The following is an 18,421-nucleotide window of genomic DNA, read 5'->3' as shown; positions in this document are numbered from 1 at the left end:
AATGAGTTTGGGAGTGTTCCTCCCTCTGCTATATTTTGGAAGAGTTTGAGAAGGATAGGTGTTAGCTCTTCTCTAAATGTTTGATAGAATTTGCCGTGAAGCAATGTGGTCCTGGGCTTTTGTTTGTTGGAAGATTTTTTTTTTAATTAATTAATTTATTTTATTTATGGCTGTGTTGGGTCTTCGTTTCTGTGCAAGGGCTTTCTCTAGTTGTGGCAAGCAGGGGCCACTCTTCATCGTGGTGCATGGGCCTCCCACTTTCGCAGCCTCTCTTGCTGCGGAGCACAGGCTCCAGACGCGCAGGCTCAGTACTTGTGGCTCACGGGCCCAGTTGCTCCGCGGCATGTGGGATCTTCCCAGACCAGTACTTGAACCCGTGTCTCCTGCATCAGCAGGCAGATTCTCAACCACTGCGCCACCAGGGAAGCCCTATTGGAAGTTTTTTAATCACAGTTTCAATTTCAGTGCTTGTGGTTGGTCTGTTTATATTTTCTATTTCTTCCTGGTTCTGTCTCGGAAGGTTGTGCTTTTCTAAGAATTTGTCCATTTCTTCCAGGTTGTCCATTTTGTTGGCATATAGTTGCTTGTAGTAATCTCTCATGATCCTTTGTATTTCAGCAGTGTCAGCTGTTACTCCTCCTTTTTCATTTCTAATTCTTTTGATTTTAGTCTTCTCCCTTTTTTTCTTGATCAGTCTGGCTAATGGTTTATCAATTTTTTTTATCTTCTCAAAGAACCAGCTTTTAGTTTTATTGATTTTCCTATCATTTCCTTCATTTCTTTTTCATTTATTTCGGATCTGATCTTTATGATTTCTTTCCTTCTGCTACCTTTAGTGTTTTTTTGTTCTTCTTTCTCTAATTGCTTTAGATGTAAGGTTAGGTTGTTTATTTGAGATTTTTCTTGTTTCTTGAGGTAGGATTTTATTGCTATAAACTTCCCTCTTAGAACTGCTTTTGCTGCATCCCATAAGTTTTGGGTCGTCATGTTATCATTGTTATTTGTTTCTAGGTTTTTTTGGATTTCCTCTTTGATTTCTTCAGTGATCTCTTGGTTATTTGTAGCATATTGTTTAGCCTCCATGTGTTTGTATTTTTTACAGTTTTTTTCCTGTAATTGATATCTAGTCTCATAGTGCTGTGGTTGGAAAAGATACCAGATATGATTTCAATTTTCTTAAATTTACCATGGCTTGATTTGTGACCCAAGATAGGATCTATCCTGCAGAATGTCCCATGAGCACTTGAGAAAAAAGTGTATCCTGTTGTTCTTAGATGGAATGTCCTATAAATATCAATTAAGTCCATCTTGTTTAATGTGTCATTTAAAGCTTGTGTTTCCTTATTTATTTTCATTTTGGTTGATCTGTCCTTTGGTGAAAGTGGGGTGTTAAAGCCCCCTACTATGATCGTGTTACTGTCGATTTCCCCTTTTATGGCTGTTAGCATTTGCCTTATGTATTGAGGTGCTCCTATGTTGGGTGCATAAATATTTACAATTGTTATATCATCTTCTTGGATTGATCTTTTGATCATTATGTAGTGTTCTTCTTTGTCTGTTGTAATAGTCTTTATTTTAAAGTGTATTTTGTCTGATATGAGAATTGCTACTCCAGCTTTCTTGTGATTTCCATTTGAATGGAATAGCTTTTTCTATCCCCTCACCTTCAGTCTGTATGTGTCCCTAGGTCGGAAGTGGGTCTCTTGTAGACAGTATATATATGGGTCTTGTATTTTATCCATTCAGTCAGTCTGTGTCTTTTGGTTAGAGCATTTAACCCTTTTACATTTAAGGTAATTATCAATATGTATGTTCCTATGACCACTTTCTTAATTGTTTTGGGTTTGATTTTGTAGGTCTTTTCCTTCTCTTGTGTTTCCTGCCTAGAGAAGTTCCTTTAGCATTTGTTGTAAAGCTGGTTTGGTGGCACTGAATTCTCTTAGCTTTTGCTAGTCTGTAAAGGTTTTAATTTCTCCATCAAATCTGAATGAGATCCTTGCCAGCTAGAGTAATCTTGGTTGCAGGTTTTTCCCTTTCATCACTTTAGATATGTCCTGCCACTCCCTTCTGGCTTGCAGAGTTTCTGCTGAAAGATCAGCTGTTAACCTTATGGGGATTCCCTTGTATGTTATTTGTTGTTTTTCCCTTGCTGCTTTTAATATTTTTTCTTTGTATTTAATTTTTAACAGTTTGATTTTTATGGGTCTTGACGTGTTTCTCCTTGGATTTATCCTGTATGGGACTCTCTGCGCTTCCTGGACTTGATTGACTATTTCCTTTCCCATGTTAGGGAAGTTTTCAACTATAATCTCTTCAAATATTTTCTCAGACCCTTTTTGTTCTCTTCTTCTTCTGATACCCCTATAATTCGAATGTTGGTGCGTTTAATGTTGTCCCAGAGGTCTCTGAGACTATTCTCAATTCTTTTCATTCTTTTTTCTTTATTTGGCTCTGTGGTAGTTATTTCCACTATTTTATCTTCCAGGTCAGTTATCCATTCTTCTGCCTCAGTTACTCTGCTATTGATTCCTTCTGGAGAATTTTTAATTTCATTTATTGTGTTGTTCTTCATTGTCTGTTTGCTCTTTAGTTCTTCTAGGTGCTTGTTAAAGTTTCCTTCCATTTTCTCTATTCTATTTCCAAGATTTTGGATCATATTTACTATCATTACTCTGAATTCTTTTTCAGGTAGACTGCCTATTTCCTCTTCATTAGCTTGGTCTGGTGGGTTTTTACCTTGCTCCTTCATCTCCTGCATATTTCTGTCTTCTCATTTTGCTTAACTTACTGTGTTTGGGGTCTCCTTTTCACAGGCTGCAGGTTCGTAGTTCCCATTGTTTTTGGTGTCTTCCCCCAGTGGGTAAGGTTGGTTCAGTGGCTTGTGTAGTCTTACTGGTGGAGGGGACTGGTGCCTGTTTTCTGGTGGATGGGGCTGGATCTAGTCTTTCTGGTGGGCAGGGCTGTGTCTGGTGGTGTGTTTTGGGGTGTCTGTGGCCTTATTATGATTTTAGGCAGCCTCTCTGCTAATGAGTGTGGTTGTGTTCCTGTCTTGCTAGTTGTTTGGCATGGGACATTCAGCACTGGAGATTGCTGGCTGTTGGGTGGAGCTGGGTCTTAGTGTTGAGACAGAGATCTCTGGGAGAGCTCTTGCCTATTGATATTACTTGGGGCCTGGAGGTCTCTGGTCGTCCAGTGTTCTGAACTTGGCTCTCCCACCTCAGAGCCTGAGGCCTGACACCAGGCCAGAGCACCAAGACCGTGTCAGCCACACGGCTCAGAGAAAGGGAGAAAAAAAGAAAGAAGAATAATAACTAAAAAGAAAAAATAATTAAAATAAAAAAATAAAAAAGTAATAAAAAAAAAGAAGAGAGCAACCAAACCAATAAACAAATCTGTCAATGATAACAAGCGCTAAAATCTATACTAAGATAAACATAAAAATCAGAAACAAGTCAGTCACAGACAGCAAACGCCAAGTCTACAGTTGTTCCCAAATTCCATCGCCTCAATTTTGGGATGATTCGTTGTCTATTCAGGTATTCCACAGATACAGGGTACACCAAGTTGATGGTGAAGATTTAATCTGCTGCCCCTGAGGCTGCTGGGAGAGATTTCCCTTTCTCTTCTTTGTTCGCATAGTTCCTGGGGTTCAGCTTTGGTTTTGGCCCCGCCTCTGCGTGTAGGTTACCCTCAGGCTTCTGTTCCTGCCCAGACACGATGTGGTTAAAGGAGCAGCTGATTAGGGGGCTCTGGCTCACTCAGGCCGGGGGGGAGAGAGGGTTACGGAGGAGGCGGGGCGAGCCTGCGGTGTCAGAGGCTGGCGTGATGTTGCACCAGCCTGAGGGGTGCCATGTGTTCTCCCGGGGAAGTTGTCCCTGGATCACGGGGCCCTGGCAGTGGCGGGCTGCACAGTCTCCCAGGAGGGGAGGTGTGGATAGTGACCTGTGCTCGCACACAGGCTTCTTGGTAGTGGCAGCAGCAGCCTTAGTGTCTGCCCATCTCTGGTGTCTGAGCTGATAGCCGTGGCTCGTGCCCATCTCTGGAGCTCATTCAGGCTGTGCTCTGCCTCTGTGGGCACACAGGGAAGGAATCCCCTCTCCTTGTACACCCCGAAACAATGGTCTCTTGCCTCTTAGGCATGTCCAGACTTTTGCCCGGACTCCCTCCTGGCTAGCTGTGGCACACTATCCCCCTTCAGGCTGTGTTCATGCAGCCAACCCCAGTCCTCTCCCTGGGATCTGACTTCCGAAGCCCGAGCCTCAGCTCCCAGCCCCCACCTGCCCCAGCAGGTGAACAGAAGCCTCTCGAGCTGGTGAGTGCTGGTCAGCACCGATCCTCTGTGGGAATCTCTCCGTTTTGCCCTCTGCATCCCTGTGGCTCTGCTCTCCTCCATGGTTCCGAATATTCTCCCTTGCCCAGCTCCCGTCTCCACCATTGAAGGGGCTTCCTGGTGTGTGGAAACTTTTCCTCCTTCACAGCTCCCTCACACTGGTGCAGGTCCCGTCCCTATTCTTTTGTCTCTGTTTTTTCTTTTTTCTTTTGCCCTACCCAGGTAAGTGGGGAGTTTCTTGCCTTTTGGGAAGTCTGAGGTCTTCTGCCAGCATTCAGTAGGTGTTCTGTAGGAGTTGTTCCACATGTAGATGTATTTCTGATGTATTTGTTGGGAGGAAGGTGATCTCCATGTCTTACTCCTCCAGCATCTTGAAGGTCCCCCCCACTTGGATCATTCTAAATGACATAACCATATACTGTCTTTAAATTGTTTTTGATTTCAGGATGGAAATAAACATGAGACCCCTAAAAAATAGTTCCAACCTGGGACACAGTAAATAATCAGGGACCATGCAGCAAAAGTTGGGGTTGACTCCCAAAAATCCTGCACAACTGGCCGCCTAAGCTCATATGACAAACTCTATACTTATTCTGCCTTCATATGTCTTCTCCACAGCTATGCCAAGAATCTCAGCATTCTGTAGCTCCTTTAGGTTAAGGCCAATGTGAAGATACCTCTTACCAGGACTAGAAAGGCATTAACTTAGAAATTTTCTTATCTTCTACCTATGGATTCGATGCATGTAGAAAACTAGAATTTAAATATGTGGAATATAGGACATGTGAGTTTGTTTCATTGAGTGAACTAAATGTGAAAATATTTTGGAACTAGGACTCCTGGGTAGCTTGATGTCACCAAGGGGAAGAAGACATGAAAAGAGGGAGGAGAAAAAGTAAGGAACACTAAAGATTCATTTCCCTTATACCACACTAAATATAAGACATAAATGGCTATAATGATAATACTGATAACAGCCACCAGGCAGAGCAATGGAAATAATAATCACTTCCACGTGTATGTTATTTCAGAGTTTGCAAAGAGCTTCCCCACTTCAATGGCTCCCTTTGACATTGGAATTGTTATTCCCATTCTATAGATGAAGTTTGGAGACATTAAGTAATTTTCTCAAAGTAGCATTTAGGACTTGGCAGTACCAAAGCCAGACTTCTGATGTCTAGTTTGCAGCCTGTTCTGTGCGACCATGTGAGAACCCTGGATTCTGAGTCCACAGCGCAGCGTTCTAATCTGTGCTCACCTCTTAAGTCTTGCACATTTAGCCAAATAACTTATATTCTTCAAGCTTCTGTTTCTTTATAGTTAAGTGTTATCTACCCTCCTTTTCTTATTGGATAAAATGAAACAGTATACAAGAAAATCTTTTTTAAACTGTGAAATGCTATATAAATGTGAGGCAGGTGTAACTGAGTCCAACTTAATGACGGATATTTCTAGGGGCCTCACCTCAACGTATCCTTACAGTTAAGCTTTCCTCCCTTTTGTCTGGAAGAACAAAGAGTCTCCTTCTCTTCAAAGTTAAACCTTCCACCTGTGTTTATATGAGACCGGCAAATATTTATCAAGGGCTTACTGAGAGTCTATCGCCTCACTTAATCTCCATCATCATTTTACAGATAAAGAACTGAGGCTTCTAAAAGCTGAATAATTTACCCAAGATTATGCAAATTAAGTATTAGAGCCCAGGAAGTCCCATTTCAGAGCCTATGTCTTTAATCACTGTGCAATATTGCCTCCCCAATGACTCAGGCAACTTCTCTGTTTTCTCCCATTTCAGTTATCTATTACTGCATAACAATCCAACCCCAAATTAAATGGCTTAAAACCAGTCCCCCTATTTGCACATGATTCTGCAATCTGTACTGAGCTCAAATGGGGCATTCTTCTGTTGACTTTGTCTGGAGTCACTCACGAGGCTCCAACCAGCTGGGAGCTTAACTGGGGCTGAACCATCCCTTGTGGTTTCTCATCCTCCAGGGTTCTCTTCATGTGACTGCTTATCATTCAGTGGTCTGGACTAGCCTCTAGTCCAAGCATTTTTATAGCATGGCAGATGGCTTCCACAGGAGGACAAATCCCACTTTGCAAGTGCTTCCCAGGCCTCTGCTGGCATCCTACTTGCTAATGTCCCTTTGGCCAGAACTAGTCACAAGGCCAAGGGCAAAGTCACAGGGTATGAAACCCAGGAGGTGCAGTTCCCTGGAGGCCATCATGTTTACCACATCTCCTCTCTTCCTGTCTATCTTCTCATTCATTACTTATGTTTCCCCCTCAGCATAGAAAAGACTTGGACGACCACATCTGAATACAAGTAAAAGTTTCCTGTGACTGCATTTCCCCTTTAGCTACCATCTCCATCTTACTCTCTTTCCTTTCATAGCCAACCATCTTAAGAGTGGTCTAAATAAGTGGTGCTGGGAAAATTGGACAGGTACATGTAAAAGTATGAAATTAGAACACTCCCTGACACCATGCACAAAAATAAACTCAAAATGGATTAAAGACCTAAGTGTAAGACCAGACACTATCAAACTCTTAGAGGAAAACATAGGAAGAACACTCTATGACATACATCACAGCAAGATTCTTTTTGACCCAGCTCCCAGAGAAATGGAAATAAGAACACAAATAAACAAATGGGACCTAATGAAACTTAAAAGCTTTTGCACAGCAAAGGAAACCATAAACAAGACCAAAAGACAACCATCAGAATGGGAGAAAATATTTGCAAATGAAGCAACTGACAAAGGATTAATCTCCAAGATTTACAAGCAGCTCATGCAGCTCAATAACAAAAAAACGAACAACCCAATCCAAAAATGGGCAGAAGACCTAAATAGACATTTCTCCAAAGAAGATATACAGATGGCCTACAGACACATGAAAGAATGCTCAACATCATTAATCATTAGAGAAATGCAAATCAAGACTACAATGAGATATCATCTCACACCGGTCAGAATGGCCATCATCAAAAAATCTAGAAACAATAAATGCTGGAGAGGGTGTGGAGGAAAGGGAACTCTCTTGCACTGTTGGTGGGAATGTAAATTGATACAGCCACTATGGAGAACAGTATGGAGGTTCCTTAAAAAACTACAAATAGAACTACCATACGACCCAGCAATCCCACTACTGGGCATATACCCTGAGAAAACCATAGTTCAAAAAGAGTCATGTACCAAAATGTTCATTGCAGCTCTATTTACAATAGCCAGGACATGGAAGCAACCTAAATGTCCATCGACAGATGAATGGATAAAGAAGATGTGGCACATATATACAATGGAATATTACTCAGCCATAAAAAGAAATGAAATGGAGGTATTTGTAATGAGGTGGATGGAGTTAGAGGCTGTCATACAGAGTGAAGTAAGTCAGAAAGAGAAAAACAAATACAGTATGCTAACACATATATACGGAATCTAAGGAAAAAAAAAAAAAAAAAAAAGGCCATGAAGGACCTAGTGGCAAGACGGGAATAAAGACACAGACCTACTAGAGAATGGACTTGAGGATATGGGGAGGGGGTGGGGTGAGATGTGACAGGGTGAGAGAGTGTCATGGACATATATACACTACCAAATGTAAAATAGATAGCTAGTGGGAAGCAGCCGCATAGCACAGGAAGATCAGCTCAGTGCTTTGTGACCACCTAGAGGGGTGGGATGGGGAGGGTGGGAGGGAGGGAGATGCAAGAGGGAAGAGAAATGGGAACATATTGTATATGTATAACTGATTCACTTTGTTATAAAGCAGAAGCTAACACACCATTGTAAGGCAATTATACTTCAATAAAGATGTTTAAAAAAAAAAAAAAAAAGAGTGGTCTACACTCACTGTCTTCACTCCATTACTGTCTATCTACTCCCCAGTCACTGGAGACTGGCCTCTACCAACACTGTTGCACCAAAACTACACTCCCTCAACTCTCCAATAACCTCTGCATTTCCAAATGCAGTGGTGAATCCCTAGACTTGTTTACTTTGACCTCTCTGTAACATTTAATGTTTTCTTTTTCTTACGTGACTCTCCTTTCTCTCATCCTTTGTATGTTTAGTTCTTCCCATCCTCTAATGGCACCTAATGGTCTTCACTCACCAGGGTTCTGGCTCCTGCCCTCTGTTCTACTCACTGTATAGCTTTTCATGCGAAAAACACTCAAACTATACCTTTAGCCCCAAACTCTATGCTTACCTCCAGACCCATTCATTTAAGTATATCTCTGCTCAAATCCAACAAGTCCAAAACGAATCATCATCTTTCTTCTAAAACTCTTATAATCCCTTATCTCTGTATTACCACCACCGTTTACCCAGTTGCCCAAATTAGAAATGTAATAGCCCAAGACTCTTCCTTCGCTTCTTCCCACAGTACACAATTTGACATTGTCTTATATGTTCCGGCTTTAAATATTTCTCATAACTATCCAGTGGTATACTGGCAAATGTTTATCTACCAGCTTTTGCAGGGGATGGGGGATTAGTAGCATTTGATGATTTCCACGGTGTAATCCTCCCACCATGGTTGATTTCAAGCTACTAATGTGACATCACTGAATAGAATTGGGAAGAGAAGTGCATTACCACACATTATATAGTATTTCCACCTACAGATACAACAGGCATAAATAACCTCAAGAGAGTAGTAGCAGTAAAAGTAGTAAAATAAGTATAAAATGATGAGTTTTGAGTATTTGTTTCTTTTGTTTTTAATATAACTGAACTGTAAGTGTATATACTTTAATTTTCAATGATGGCTTTGTTTAATAGCCAGCTCACAAAATTCCTGGAAATTTAACAACTGGCTCTCATGAGCCAGTACAAGCTGGATCTATCCCTCTCTTTCCCATTCTCAAGACCAGAGACAAAATTTAAGACTCTGACCACCTGTCATCTTGATATTGCAATTTCCTCCTAGTAAGTCTTTCTACTCATCTGTCCCCCACATCGCTGTCCCAAGGACCCTTTCTAACACTCAAATCTGATTATATCATTCCCCCACTTACAGTCATTGAAGCCCCATAGCTTTTCAACTGGAACTTAAAATTCCTAGTTTAATGCACAGAGACTTGCCTTGTTTTGAGCCTTATCTCCCTCTGCTTCAACCACTAACACCCTAGCAACTCAAACATATGCTGTCTTATGACTCTGGACCTTCCCCCATGCTGCTTCCACCCTCTAGATTGCCCTTACATCTTTCACACAGCTAACTAGTACTGAGTGGTTTTTCAAATCTCAGGTCAAGAACTCCCTCCTCTGAAAGTCTTTTCTATACAGGGGCAGTATAGAGTACTGATTAAGAACACGGACATAAAACCAAACAGCTAGGTCTCTAATGTCGGTTCTGCCACTTAACTGAGTAACCTTGAACACGTTACCTAACCTTAGTTTCCTTACTAATAAAATGATGAAAATAAAGTGCTACCTTGTAGAATTGTTGGGAAGATTCGAAGAGTTACTACGCGCAAAACCCTCAGAACAGTGCCTATAACTTAAGCCCTTAGGACTCAGTAAATGTTAGCAATATTAATTACCTAATTGTAAATACTTCTTATCTGTATTTCCACAGCATTGTGTACACACTCATCACATGATACTAAATCACTGATTTACTTGACTTCCTCCTTTGTAACTCTTCAGACAGGAACCATGTGGCCCTGTGCTTAGGCAGTGTCTAGTAAGTGCTCAATAAACGAACAAAAGAGTAGATGAGTGATGCAAGTTCTGGCCAACTGGGCACATGTTTCTTTTTGACTCATTCAGATGCATTAGATTTAAGAAAGTGAAGGGAATTTGTGAGATCTTGTGATCAAATCAAAGGGAAATATTTTCTCAGATTTAATTAGCTATACATGGTGCTATAAAAACTAAAATCAGAAGGAAATTAGTTATAAAACCCACAATGCTTTTGCTGATTTTTGCTTCCTCTTTATGTTGCTACCATTTATAAGAAATGTGGTAACGGTGCCTTAGCCTAATTCCATTGTTATTTGTGACAAATGTAGGAAAGACTCCTCGAGTTAAAGAGAGCTTTGGTAAATGTGTGGGCAAAAGAGACTCTAAATGTCCACTGGAAAATTATTCTGACCTCACAGCAAAAATTAAATTCTATTATTTTCTGAGGCTCTAAGTTGTTTATCTAAGAATCGCAATTTGACTTTTATGGAAAATGAAAAAAGAAAGAAGAAAGACGTATTGAGCATCTCCTAGGTATCAGGTATTTTTACAAATACTGCTTCTTCTAATCTTCACAAAACTGAATTAGATGTTGTATTAGGGTTCTCCAGGGTGGCAGGGAATAGATATGTGTTTATGTTTATGTTTATATATAGAGAGAGATTGATTATAAGAAATTGGCTCTTTCAACTATATACACTGATAAATTTCCATGATTTGGCTTCTGCAAGCTGGAGACCCAGTAAACATGGTGATCTCAAGTAACTCTGCTGTTCTAGTCTGAAGGCCTGAGCACCAGGAACACTGATGGTATATGTTCCAGACCAAGGGCAGGAGAAGACCAATGTTCCCGCTCAAACAGTGAGGCTGAGAGAGCAAATTCTCCCTTATTCCAACTTTTTATTGGCCCTCAACAGTTCTCATGAAGCCCACCCACACTGGAAGGGCAATCAGCTTTATGCAATCTACTGATTCAGATGCTAATCTCTTCTGGAAACACCTTCGCAGACACATCTAGAAATAATGTTTAACCAGATTCCTGGGCATCCCACAGGCCAGTCAAGTTGTCGCATAAAATTAACCATCACAGATGTTATCCCCATTTTCAGATGGGGAATCTGAGGTTCAGAGGGTTAAGTAATTTCCCAAAGATTACATGGATGGCAAGTGTGGGTTCAAGTTCAAATATATGTGTTTCTAATCCTAAAGCACCATGTTCCTTCTACTAAGACAGTAGTTCTAAATCAGGTGAATTTGCCCTCCAGGGTCACTTGGCAATGTCTAAAGACATTTTTGGTTGTCATAACTGGTGGGGATTGAGGGACTTGCTACTGACGTGCAATGGGTAGAAGTTAGGGATGTTGCTAAACATCCTACGATGCCCAGGACAGCCCTCACAACTGAAAATCATCCAGCCCAAGATGTTAATAGTGCCAAGATAAAGAGACCCTGCCTGAAACTATACTATTTTAACAGTTTTCCAAAACAGTAGACTAGTAATAATATGCTGATCTAAAATATAAATGACTAGAGTTCCATAAACCTAATAAATACTGGTGAAAAGAGTGAATGAATGTTAAATTCTAGATTATGATTTATTTTAATAGCCTCACCTACCTTGGAAAATGTGGGAAGAATAAGTGATGGGTACATGGGAAAGTACTTTGAAAAGGGAGGCAATTTCTAGGTCCAGACAAAAACAAAATATTGTTCAAGAAAAGAAATGTAAGTATTATTCAACACAAGAAACTGCTACTTGGCTCAGCTGTGACGAATATTTACCTGGTCATAATGTTAAATAGTGATTTAAATAAGAATTGTGATACAATTATTTTAGGAAGGGGGGAGGGGAAGGAGGAGAAGAAGAGTACTGTGCGCATGTGTGCGTGCATGTGTTGTGTGTGTGTGAAGTGATAGCTGTTACAGTATTAAATTAGTTGAATAATGTTAAATATTAAGATAGTTTTAAATACCCGCTTAAGCATTTATTTAAAAATATTGAGTAACTAGCAGAAGAAATTGCTCACTTTCTTTATAAACATCAAAGTAATATTTAAAGCTCTATGGATGTATTTATATAGAAAACTATGACTCTAAAAAATCATTTAAAAAGCCATATTCTAGTTCTGGGATATCCAGAGAATCTCTATTAAAGAATAAAAAGTGTACCCCTAATCCCATTCAGAGTTCAGACTACCAGGCTTAGGGATACTCTGCAAGAAAATGTAGACAGCCCACTATTTTAAGAGTTCATGTGGAGGCCAACTTACTTAGCCTCTCTGAGCCTCACTTGTTTCATCTCTAAACTAAATAAGTTCATTTGGAACTAATTAAACTCAAATGCATGGCAAATAACAAAAATGAGACAGACCAGGTACAACTGCCAGCATCACTTATAGATGATAGTCTCAACTCAGATCCAGCCAGCGGTTGCCATAAAGACATATTGGTGCTAAGAAGCCCAATGGTTCAAGAGAAGCTACAAATCTGAATTTTCACATGAAAGCTCCAGGTTTTAGAATGCTAGTTTAAAACACACAGTGCCTGCCAAACCCAATCCATCTGCAAGCCACCACCAGCTCACAGGTTCCCAATGTGCGACCTCTAAATTAGTGAACATGGCTGGCCCCTGTAGGGCAGTGCGATGTCTCGTTTCTAAAAATCTCTATTGAATGTATGAGTTTCTCCAACACCAAAGAAGCAGTTTGTTTAATCCAAACCTGACCCACTATATTACTTCACTTTGTGACTTTTACATTCTCTGTGAACACTCACAAATCTTCAGACCCAAGATCTGCATAAAGCCTTTATCCAAGAAAGCATAGTCATCAACAAAGCTAGGTGGGCTTCCCTGGTGGCGCAGTGGTTAAGAATCTGCCTGCCAATGCAGGGGACACGGGTTCGAGCCCTGGTCCAGGAAGATCCCACGTGCCGCGGAGCAACTAAGCCCGTGCACCACAACTACTGAGCCTGCGTGCCACAACTACTGAAGCCTGCACTCTAGAGTCCGTGCTCCGCAACAAGAGAAGCCACCGCAATGAGAAGCCTGTGCACCGCAACAAAGAGTAGCCCCCGCTTGCTGCAACTAGAGAAAGCTCACGCACAGCAATGAAGACCCAATGCAGCCAAAAATAAAAGAAAATAAATAAATTAATAAAAACAAAACAAAACAAAGACAGGTTCTGCCAAACACAGCTGGGCCAAAAAATCAAGGAGTCGTTCTCAGAGGGACATGATTGGGTAAAAACTGTCATTAATCGGTCTTTTCAGACGTGTTAGTCCACAAAGACAACAATTGCCTTTAAACACAAAGGACAGTATCAAGTTCAATATTTGCTAAGCAGAATATCTTTTAATCTTTTACAAGGAAACTTTTACCCACTACTGCTAATTATCTTCTTCGTTTACAGGTCTAGAAAAATGAAGTCTGTGATTTGTTTCCTGTTCATTTTGGGAACTGCAGTTGCAATCCCGGTAAATATCCTTTCTTCTATTGTTACATCTCTCCTTCCTGACATTCAGTTTAGAAATCCTCCATTTAAAAGAAAATGTTCTTCAGCTTGCGCTATTTACTTAGTAGCATGTTAATCATATCACTTGTGAGGTGGTTTTGATTTTATATAGCCCTAAATTTTTAAGAAATAAACAAATCAGGGACCACCCTCCCAAAATAAATAAATAAATAAATAAATAAATAAAATGTTCTTATAGAATGGTTTGAAGTTCTCTTTTTTAATTTTTTTATGTTTATTGGAGTATAGTTGACTTACAATGTTGTGCTAGTTTCAGGTGTACAGCAAAGTGAATCAGTTATACATATTCACATGTCCACTCTTTTTTAGATTCTTTTCCCATGTAGGCCATTACAGAGTACTGAGTAAAATTCCCTGTGCTATACTGTAGGTCCTTATCAGTTACCTATTTTATATATAGTAGTGTGTATATGTCAGTCCCAATCTCCCAATTTATCCCTTCCCCAACTTACCCGTACCCTGGTAACCATAAGTTTGTTTTCTACATCTGTAACTCTATTTCTGTTTTGTAGATAAGTTCATTTTTATTTTAATCAAATTACTTTTTTCCCAAGCAAGGAATGAATGACTAGTAAAGATGAAATAAGGTACTTTAAAAAAATATATTTCTTGGGAATTCCCTGGTGGTCCAGTGGTTAGGAATCCATGCTTCCACTGCAGGGGGCCTGGGTTCGATCCCTGGTTGGGGAACTAAAATGCCGCAAGCCGCGAGACACAACAAAAAAAAAAGGTCGACAAAAAAAATATTTCTTTAAGAGCTAACAGGTTCTACAAGATACAAGTATGCAGCTGAAAGTGTTGACTAACAGTCTACTAGTCAGGGAATATGCCCAAATACCAAAGAGAACAGGAAGAAATAAATTCTGCTATGGAAGCTCACCAGGCTAATATGAGAAATCTAAGAAATTAGTATGAGAAATCTTGGAGCAAATACCCACACTCGCCAGCAGCATTTTCTTCAAGATCAATACATACTGGCTGAGAAATTCTGAGTCTATAATGAAAGCAGGACCCAATAGGTTAGGGACAGGAAATGATATGGTAACCATAAATCAGCTCCTAACTCACACTTGGGGGGGGGGGGTACGTCCAAGCAAACATGCTGAAAGCAGACAGGACTAGAACTTTCTTTTCTTCACAGCCAGATATATTAGCCCCACCATTCACACTGCAATAATCAGCCACACACAAATCAGATCAGCTGAGCCGATGTCAGCAGCCTCAAAATACATGAAAGTTGTCTTTGTTTATTTAATGGGACCGTAGCTTGGATGATCATTTGTATATCTCCAAAAGGATCCATATCATCCTTAATCAGACTAAAGGATTTGTGCCATTTTTTCCTTTTCACCAAATGGATGAATCAACCTCCTTAAAAAAGACAAAGCAATTTATCTCTTGTCCCTTCTCTCCTTCCCTCTCTACTGCGTCTAAGATTCTGTCCTTGCTTTTGTTGCTGTTGTTGCTTAAGGATTTATTTTTTATTTATTTATATATTTTATTTATTTTTGACTGCGTCAGGTCTCAGTTGCAGCACGCGGGCTCTTTCTTTGTGGTGCACAGGCTTCTCTCTAGTTGTGGCGTGTGGGTTTTCTCTTCTGTAGTTGTGGCGTGCAGGTTTTCTCTTCTCTAGTTGTGGTGCGCAAGCTCCAGGACACGTGGGCTCTGTAGTTTGCGGCACACGGGCTCTAGTTGAGGCGTGTGAGCTCAGTAGTTGCTGCGCGCGGGCTTAGTTGCCCCGCGACATGTGGGATCTTAGTTCCCTGAGCAGGGATCGAACACGCGTCCTCTGCATTGTAGGGCAAATTCTTTACCACTGGGCCACCAGGGAAGTCCCTGTCCTTGCTTTTTGGATAGCTTCTGGCTGACAGATGTGTCAGCAAGGATAAACACCATGCCACCCATACCAAGTAGTTCTTAGAAAAAAGAATTTATGAGCACTGCTAAGAATCAGGCTTAAGTAGTGAGGGGCTACTCCAGCTGTAATTATAAATTTTCCTCTGAAATTACAGAAGTGGGATAATTAATATGTTCAGCACAGAGAGAAGTTCCCACAGAACCATTGTTTTCTCCTGAAAATGCGGTTTGCCCTTGCAGCTGTTGCCACTATGTAAACAAGCATCAAAAGGGTCTTTGAACCAAATGTTTGAATGACACGCCTGCATATAGACATGTTCCAGATGTTTCCCTCTTAGGAAAATTTTTTTTCATACAGACTCAGTCCCGTGTTAAAAAACTAAGTATCTTCTCAAAGGATATACCTGTTAAAAATCTTGTTTCATTTTCCCTGCCTGCCTGAATTCTCCAGAAATAAGTGGGTTCTGTATGGTTCGGAGAATCCACACAGATTTCCAGAGGGTATGTTGTTACAAATATACATGTGGAGGGAACGATGAAACAGAATTTCACTTTCTGAAAATTTCTGAAAGATAAGCTGCTGTGTTTCTGAAAGATAAGCTGTTGCATTTCTTCCAGCTTGCTGAGGGGGAGTGGAGGAAGAAAGGTGCAGAGACGGGGAGCAGTTCGCCATTAATAAGCCTAAAGTCTCCTCCACTATTGTCCTCCGTCAGGCCCCTGCCAGCAACTTGCCAAACTGGCCACCGTTCTTTCTCCATGCTCCTCTTAAAAATGGCTTCTCCGGAAATTTTTTCAAATATGATTATTCCTTTTAGTTGAAAAGGTAATAAGAAGCAGGAGAAGAAACCACATCTAAAAAAAATCCTGGGGGTGGAGGGATGAATTTGGAGATTGGGACTGACATATATACACTACTATGTATAAAATAGGTAACTAATGAGAACCTACTGTATAGCACAGGGAACTCTACTCAGTGCTCTGTGGTGACCTAAATGGGAAGGAAATCTTAAAAAGAGTGGATATATGTATACGTATGGCTGGTTCACTTTGCTGCACAGCAGAAACTAACACAACGTTGTAAAGCAACTATACTCCAATAAAAATTAATAAAACAATACAGGACTTCCCCAGCAGTCCAGTGGTTAAGACTCTGCCTTCCAATGCAGAAGGCGTGGGTTTGATCCCTGGTCAGGGAAATAAGATCCCACATGCTGCGGGGTGTGGCCAAAAACTAAATAAATAAATAAGTAAAATAATAGAATAGAATAGAATAAAATAGATAACCAACAAGGACCTACTGTATAGCACAGGAAACTCTGCTCAATATTATGTAACAACCTAAGTGGGAAAAGAATTTGAAAAAGAATAGATACATGTACATGTATAACTGAATCACTTTGCTGTACACCTGAAACTAACACAACATTGTTAATCAACTATACTCCAATATGAAATAAAAACTTTAAAAAAGTAATTTATATTTTACTTTAAAATTAAATCAATCAATAAATCAATCAATAAAATCCTGTACTCTATGACTTTCTTTACATTATATAATCAGCACTACAGGACCTGGTAATGGAGTAAAGACAAGTCAATTCAAATAAAATCTGAGTTTTATACTTACACCTGGACCTGTCTGACATGAGTGTTCACAGTATCTCTCTAATAAAGATCTGTGATGAGCACCTGCCTAAGATATCAGACAGCTCATATTATTACCACTGTGTGATATTACTACTAGCTATAGTAATTTTTCACTTGGGTTACCCCTTAAAATTCACAAAATGTCTTGTATACATAGCCTTATCTTGATATTTCTGCTCACTTCACCTTGAGAGATGAAAGAGTACAGATGAGCAATTTGTCAAACCACCACACATAGTAAATAGCAGAGTCAAGACTTGAAGGAAGGTCTCTTATCTCTACGTCCAGTTATTCAACTTCTCCATCATGTATCACTGCCCAGCTCTTCATCTATGTCTCTAGTCTTGCTAGAAATAGAGCTATTCCTATAAAGGAAATAATACTCCATAGCTGTTCAGCCCTTCTAGACTTCGTGTCCTGTTTCATACAGTTTTTCAATTAGCTCAAGATTTAATTATTTTTTTACTACATGATTTCCTGATGAATATAAGACTGAGTTAGGAAAGTACACAAATATTGAATAAAGGGTTTATAACTTTTTCTGTGAGTACTTAAAAGTTAATTTAAGAAAATGCACAGTGCTATAGCCTCTGGTTAATTTGATTTCAACTTTATGCTAAACAACATTTTTCAAAATTATAAAGTATAAATGCTTTGTAAAAGTTTGAAAAACACAGAAAATAATTCCAGAAATCAAACGTTGCTATTATTGAAATCATTTTGGCCCTATCTTCCCCCATTCTCTGCATATATAACTTTTTCTTAATTATGATTGGATTTTGTTTTCACTTAAGATTATATTCTGACTATTTGCTTGTATCTTTAAAAATTCTAGAGAATATTTTTTAACTGATGTTATAAATGAAATATATTACTACTAACAATGATGACAAGAAAAAAGTAGCTAGAAATTTTAAACATTAACATTTAGGCATGAATAACAAACCAGTTTTTAATTTTTTCAGACACAAGCAAGGCTCCTATCTGATCATTCCAACCCAACTGCTGATTCCTTGAGTTCCTTCCAACAGGCTGAAATGTTGGTAACATCTGAGCACACTGCAATCCCCATTGTAAGGGCTGAAGATGCAGAAAATGAAAAGGAAACTGAAGTATCCATAGAAGACCATCCCACTCATAAGGTAAAAGTAACATGGTTATATTAGTACAGACTTTTGTCTCCCAAAGTCTCAATTCTAAAGCGTGGTCAAAGAGACTACCTTATTCACTCTAAGTTTAATTTTTTTAAGATGATGATCACATCAACTGCCTCTAATCTCTAACAGAATTGTAAGGATTAATGAGTTTTACTTCTTGGGCTGAAGTGCTACATAATTGTTTTATTTCACAAAATTCAA

The 18,421-nt window shown here is 39.7% G+C and overlaps 1 protein-coding gene across 3 annotated transcripts in view; it reads left to right on the top strand.

Annotated features, from left to right (window-relative positions):
• SPARCL1 (SPARC like 1) overlaps nucleotides 1–18,421 on the top strand; it is an 89,360-nt gene that overhangs the window by 55,616 nt on the left and 15,323 nt on the right. For all 3 annotated transcript variants that reach the window (XM_059922373.1, XM_059922372.1, XM_059922374.1), the window contains 2 exons: nucleotides 13,437–13,500; nucleotides 18,029–18,205. In XM_059922373.1, coding sequence (XP_059778356.1) covers nucleotides 13,447–13,500; nucleotides 18,029–18,205 — 231 coding nt within the window. In that variant the 5' untranslated portion in view covers nucleotides 13,437–13,446. The remainder of the gene's footprint in view (nucleotides 1–13,436; nucleotides 13,501–18,028; nucleotides 18,206–18,421) is intronic.

This window comes from Balaenoptera ricei, chromosome 5 (genome assembly GCF_028023285.1).
Source record: "Balaenoptera ricei isolate mBalRic1 chromosome 5, mBalRic1.hap2, whole genome shotgun sequence".
NCBI lineage: Eukaryota > Metazoa > Chordata > Mammalia > Artiodactyla > Balaenopteridae > Balaenoptera > Balaenoptera ricei.
This window is presented reverse-complemented; position numbering and strand designations above follow the sequence as displayed.